Below are 6,525 nucleotides of genomic sequence, written 5' to 3'. Positions count from 1 at the left end.
GAGGGAATGTCCAGAAGTAGTGGAGAAGGCCGAGGTTTGAATGACATTGTCTGTCCGGTGCCATCATGTCCCTGACTAATCTCATAGGAAGGTGTCATGAGTTGAAAACAACACATTCCGTTGGCACAGAATAATGGGGAAGAACATTTACATTTAGTCATTTAGCAGACGCTCTTATCCAGAGCGACTTACAGTAAGTACAGGGACATTCCCCCGAGGCAAGTAGGGTGAAGTGCCTTGCCCAAGGACACAACGTCATTTTTGCATGGCCGGGAATCGAACTGGCAACCTTCTGATTACTAGCCCGCTTCCCTAACCGCTCAGCCACCTGACTCCCTTAGAACAGGATCAGTCAGACAGCATCAGACTGTATATATTCAGTATATTTGTATGACTTAGCCGACCGGATCTCCTCCATGCTGGCCTTGGCCCTCAGCCCTTCTATGGGGTCCAGGTGGTTCTGTGATAGTGCTTTGAGGTTGTGTTCAGTGTTAATTGTATCATAATGTTCAAAGTTTTTGTTTTCTGTCAATATGCAGTATTGTACTTTTTGTTTGTGCATCACAGATCATGGCGCTCCCTCAAATTGTGCAAACACTTTTAGAATTAGCTGAGCAGGTAGAATCTAATAATATATCTGAGTCTGATGCCCATGGCCGAGTAGAACAAGTCATAGAGAGCCTGGCTGCATACTCTGTCGTCACAGATTTACACATTAATGAGGTTGCCATAGTAAACCTCTGTTCAGTCCTGGAACGGCTGGATGCTGTGGAGCCTCAAATGGGACGAGGACGACCAACCATCAACATCCCGTTTTTTTCAATTTAAGGGAGCGCCATGATCGGTGATGCGTCCTCTAAAGACCCGGCAATTCAATCAATTTCCCGGCACATTTGCAATGTAATGCAATGCAGATGTACACACCGCCCCCTACCGAACAAGATGGGTAGCTCGGTCAGCAGGGAGCTGAAGAAGAGCGGCTACTGACGTCACTCTGCTGCGCTGCTCAGATTGCTTTTTCGTTTTCGAATTCTGGGCAGTACTTTGCGGGCAGACCACGAAAACGAAAAAGCAATGTCCGCTCTGTTTTCTTTTGGATTATGGCATAAAATGTGCAGTCTTGAAGAAGAAAATGCAAATGCAAATAGAATGATAGATTAATAATTGTATTTATGAGTCCAATAATGCAGCCACATTCTTAAAATGAAAAAGCATTTCTGCAAGTGCATTTAAATTTTCAAATTTTACATTTCAAATTGAATTTTGGTATCTATTTGCTGGGGCATATTTTTTTTAATTAAATCTCAAATGTCTATTTCTTTTTCATTTTAATTAAGTGAAAGATTGAGCACTCTTGAAGAAAATGCAAATAGGATGATTGATTACTAATGTATGAGTCAAATAATGCAAACACATTCTTAAAATGAAAAAGCATTTCTGCAAATGCATTTTAATTTAAATTTTGGTCACGATTTGCTTCCATAAAATGGTGCCAGGATTTGTCGGTTCGAAGAAGCCAGTGGACTGATCACCGGAACAACTTGAGTTGTTTACATCCGGCTAGAACGAACGAGCTTGAAGGAGAAAGCTATCTTCTTTCGTAAACGATCCGAGTTTTTCACAACCACAATGTCTCAACTAGAGGTATTCAGGGATTTTATCACTGAGCGATTAACAACGGCAGCTTTGGAGATATTTAGGGCAGCTGAAAAATCGTTTGCCGATTTCGAAGGGGAGATTTCTCGTTCAAAGGAGGAGAGCGCGCGACTGCAACGGTTGTTGGACATTGTTACTCAACCTGAAACCAAGCTTCACCGAAGAGGTTCGATATAATAACTACAGTTGATTATAATCTGCTGTGTTTATATTCATTCATCTTATTTGATGTAGCACGGTCAGACCCAGATGTCGTGACAACATTAGGGTTGTAGATCAAAGCAGAATGTAGTGAGACCCGTTTCTATACAGTGAATGGACGAACGGAGTGATTTAGTATCTGCTAGTATACGGTGTTATCCCCCAACTGGTTTCCAGACTGGGTTCCGTAAGCATGCCAGCTGATTCTGATTATTCTGTGCGTTCACCTAACATCATCATCAGCTGCGGTCTGCTTCTATCACCAGATTCGTCACAAATCCACAAACATATTACTGGCGATTTTCAAGTCGCATCCATCTGCTGCGGCGAACATGAAAGTATAAGTGAGCACTACATTACATCCATTCACGAAAAAATAAATGTATGCTAATAAAATAAAACATTTGCAAGCTCGCATAAAGTGGAATTTAGATCCCACAAGAGCAGAAAACATAAGTTATATCATAAATATTCTGCACTGCAAGGCAAGCTAATCAAGCTCATAAGTCAGAATTCTTTTCAATCACGCATTTATTTAATACCTCGGCATTTAGGCAACATTTTGTTTTGGGTTGATCTAAAACAACTGGTTACCCTGGTTCAATCCCTGGTTTAAGCAAGAATTGAATGGTGAATTGGCTTTGACATAATTACACCAATCTATCAGTCTTTAAGGTTATAATGAAACTGGTAGGCCTCATATGAACACATGCATAGGCTGCAGTCAAGCACAACATACTAATAAACCTAAATACATTCATTTATGCAAGCGACATGTGAAGTGTGCACACAGAATGTGAGGATCATAAGTGTACAAAGAAACAGTATTTCAGTTGTCTGAGTCAAGGAATTGTCTGTAGCCTATTTACTAGTCACAGGGCAAAGTAACCGCATCTCAGCACCCAGGCATGGTGAACCATAATAACAGTACAGTGGTATGCTAAAGTTTGTAGACCCCTGGTCAGAATTTATGTTACTGTGAATAAGCGAGTAAAAGATGACCTGATTTCCAAAAGGCATAAAGTTGAAGATCACGACACATTTCGTTAATATTTTAAGCAAGGACACTTTTTCATTTCCATCTTTTAAAGGTTTAAGATAACAGAAAAGGAAAAGGGCATGCAGCTTAAGTTTGTGTACCCTGCATGTTCAGTACTTAGTAAAACCCCCTATGTTCAGTCAAAAGGGTAAACAAGAGACTTCTCCACAGCAAACACAGGTTCCAGTCACAGTGCAGATGAGTGTACATGATGCTTGTGGCCTGCAGACACTGATTGAGTGCAGTGGTTTCACTGTATACAGGAGTGAAACCAAAGGAGGTCTGCCATCAGTCCTGGCTAGTGAAGTGGATCTAAAGCTGAATTAACCTACTTAGTTGAATTTATGGATAATGACAAACGTCACTCATGAGCTTCTCAAAAGGCTAGATAAAATGTTCAGATATGTGTTATCCCCAACCTAATAAAGTCACAAGATCAGAACTACCAGTTGTATAATTGATTATGAAGTATTAACATCTTTGTATCAGGGTGTGTTGGAGTGTTCCCTGTTTGGGTGATCATCCCAAAGACCCCATGCTGAGATCTGTCTCTATATACTTAAGTTTTAATTGGTCTCTTAAGCTGTCAATCTAGGTTGCAGAATAATGAAGCAGACCACATCTAACTGTTGTCTTGCCTCTTCTTCCCCACAGATGTGCAGCAGCTCTCTTTCCCGGAACCCCCACAGATTATAGAGGAACAGGAGCTGTGGACCAGTCAGGAGAAAGAGCAGCTCCAAGGACTGCAGTCTGAAACTACACACTCCATGTTCACTTCTACCAGTGTGAAACATGACTGGGATCAGGAAGGCTTTTCTGAATGTTCACATCTTGACCAAACTGTTAAAGTGGAGAACAGAGAAGGAGACTCTCTACCCACCAACACAACTGAGGAGCAAATCAAAACAGAGCCTCATGTACAAGACTATGCAGCACCAGAACTGGACAGTGACTCTCAGCCCCTCTCTGTTGTAGCTCCAGACTGTCCTACAGCTCAGAGTTTGGAGGAGGAAGAACATGAAGGAGTGCTGCTTTTTCTGAACAGAACACAAAACAATGAGGCTCTGCCAAGGGAACATATGCCACAGAGACGTCACACAGGAAAAACAAAACATCAGTGTCAACAATGTAACAAAACTTTTAGTAGAAAAGGTGCTTTGGTTTTTCATATGAGGACACACACAGTAAAGAAATCTTATCAATGTCAACAATGTAACAAACGGTTTTCTCAAAGTGGTTCTCTGTTGAAACACATAAGGACACACACAGGAGAGAAACCTTATCAATGTCAGGAATGTAACAAACTATTTGCTCGAAGTGATACTCTAGTTGGACACATGAAGACACACACAGGAGAGAAACCATTTCAGTGTCAACAATGTAACAAACGGTTTAGTAAGAAGGGTAATCTGGTTGTGCACATGAGGACACACACAGGAGAGAAACCTTATCAATGTCAGGAATGTAGCAAACCCTTTCCTCAAAGTGGGTCTCTGTATAAACACATGAGGACACACAGGAGAGAAACTGTATCTATGTCAACAATCTAACATCTTTTTCTTGGAGGCAGACGCCTATAAGAGGCAAGTACAAATATACCTGGGATATATTTTAGATACCTGGCTTCACTAAGCCTAACCAGGGTTTTTCATGGCTCAGAATGGGCCTTAAAGTGACTGCGCATGACAGTAAGCATGAGCCATCTGCGAACAGTAAAGGCAAGGATTCACCTTACAACATCAAAATCTATGCATTTTCTTATTTCTGACCATTTGATTAACAAAAATGTGTACTTTCTTGATTAAACAAAACCCCATTAATAAAACTGGTTTTAAAAGTATTTTATTACATTGGAAAGGAGGAGAGGAGTGAGTTTGAGGTTGATGGATGTCTTTGTCCATGATGCTGCTGTGCTCAACTCCATGGCGATGAAGGATATAAGGTCAGCATCATCACACTGCTAATCAAACACACCTCAAACCATGTGCTGTGTTGTAGTGTTTGTGTTTGCTAGTGTTATGCTCCATCCAACATAACACAAAGACAATTCCATACAGCTCCATCCAACATAACACAAAGACAATTCCATACAGCTCCATCCAACATAACACAAAGACAATTCCATACAGCTCCATCCAACATAACACAAAGACAATTCCATACAGCTCCATCCAACATAACACAAAGACTATTCCATACAGCTCCATCCAACATAACACAAAGACTATTCCATACAGCTCCATCCAACATAACACAAAGACAATTCCATACAGCTCAGCTCCATCAAACATAATACAAAGACAATTCCATACAGCTCAGCTTCATCCAACATAACACAAAGACATTTCCATAAAGCTCCATCTTGCATTCTAGAATGGAACCGAAGAATCCAGCAGACACCAATACTACCCAACTGATGGCCCTGAACTGTCCTGAACATCATTCAACCCACCATCTTAGTACACAGTTCTCAAAAGTCATTGGTCCATCCACAAACACAATACAATTGGGCTGGTATCAGAGCCAAGCCCGAATTAGTGGAGGAGGCTGGTAGCAGAGCCAAGCCTGATGCTGGGGGAGGGGGAGGAGAGGGAGGGGAATTGAAGAGGGGAAAAATAAAGAAAATAGATATACAGTATATAGATTTTTTAAATTATATATAGATTTGTTTTGTTACCTGTTTATTTAATTTGTATTTACTTATTTAACTTTTATTCTTATTTATTTTTTAATTCTTATTTTATTTTTTTACATGTATTTATTTATATTTAATCTATCCATTTACAGAGCTACATTTATATTATGTCTCACGAAAAAATGATATTTTTGCTAATTTAATGAGCTCATTTCACTCAAGCTGTTGGAACATTCAGGGCCTCTATTCTTCAGCCTTACATTTACATTTAGTCATTTAGCAGACGCTCTTATCCAGAGCGACTTACAGTAAGTACAGGGACATTCCCCCGAGGCAAGTAGGGTGAAGTGCCTTGCCCAAGGACACAACATCATTTGGCACGGACGAGAATCGAACTGGCAACCTTGAGATTACTAGCCCGGTTCCCTAACCGCTCAGCCATCTGACTCCCTAGGTGTGAAGAGTACAGATGCTGAATTCCTAAAATCTATTGAAAATTTGGAAATCCTTATCCTAACAGAAACATTTTCAAGTTCAAGTTTTTTATTGTCAGATGCACAGAACAACACAGGGTCAGACTGGGCACTGAAATTCTTAGGACAAGACAATGCAAAGCAACCTGGCATAACATATAAGTACACAGAACATAGATTGCATCTATGATAAGCTAAAATATAGTGTTGGAGCAGTTTTGTAAATTTAAGTTTCCAAATGTATCTGAATTATTAATGTTGATAAGTTTAAGTTAAGTTAATGAAACATTCAAATTATGGTTGAAAATTATGCGAAGGTGAATACTGTGATTGCCATCTTCTGTCTGGTCAACTGTCTAGTTGTGATTGAATGATTGACACACGTCCAATTGACCTGTGATATAGGGCCGTGCCAGCGCCGAGACCGGTAGAGCGGAAGTGGCAAACAATTTTTCAACCGCGTTAATGCAATGGAGAGCCTTTGTTTGAGATAACCAAAAGACAAATAAAACACTCTGTAA

General features: G+C 40.3%; 1 protein-coding gene across 2 annotated transcripts; it reads left to right on the top strand.

Moving 5' to 3' along the window:
* Window positions 1-1,532: 1,532 nt before the first annotated feature.
* On the top strand, window positions 1,533-4,698 carry LOC134007835 (zinc finger protein 34-like). 2 transcript variants are annotated; one of them, XM_062447586.1, is made up of 3 exons: window positions 1,533-1,822; window positions 2,124-2,201; window positions 3,551-4,698. In XM_062447586.1, exons 1-3 carry the CDS (start codon window positions 1,630-1,632, stop codon window positions 4,444-4,446), a joined length of 1,167 nt encoding a protein of 388 aa, XP_062303570.1. In that variant the 5' UTR covers window positions 1,533-1,629; the 3' UTR covers window positions 4,447-4,698. The 2 variants fall into 2 exon arrangements, with proteins under 2 accessions (XP_062303570.1, XP_062303648.1); XM_062447664.1 differs by lacking the exon at window positions 2,124-2,201 and having other exon boundaries at window positions 1,535-1,822.
* Window positions 4,699-6,525: the final 1,827 nt, after the last annotated feature.

The sequence above is a fragment of the Osmerus eperlanus genome, chromosome 1 (genome assembly GCF_963692335.1).
Source record: "Osmerus eperlanus chromosome 1, fOsmEpe2.1, whole genome shotgun sequence".
In the NCBI taxonomy this organism is placed as follows: Eukaryota; Metazoa; Chordata; class Actinopteri; order Osmeriformes; family Osmeridae; genus Osmerus; species Osmerus eperlanus.
The sequence above is the reverse complement of the archived record's forward strand: the minus strand, read 5'-3'. Positions and strand labels throughout refer to the sequence as shown.

Excerpts from the sequence above, each read along its gene's own strand:
- LOC134007835 (XM_062447586.1), top strand. The coding sequence starts at position 1,630 with ATGTCTCAACTAGAGGTATTCAGGGATTTTATCACTGAGCGATTAACA. Across the intron at positions 1,823-2,123 it reads AACCAAGCTTCACCGAAGAG|ATTCGTCACAAATCCACAAA; the intron begins GTTCGATATAAT and ends TTCTATCACCAG. Across the intron at positions 2,202-3,550 it reads CGGCGAACATGAAAGTATAA|ATGTGCAGCAGCTCTCTTTC; the intron begins GTGAGCACTACA and ends TCTTCCCCACAG.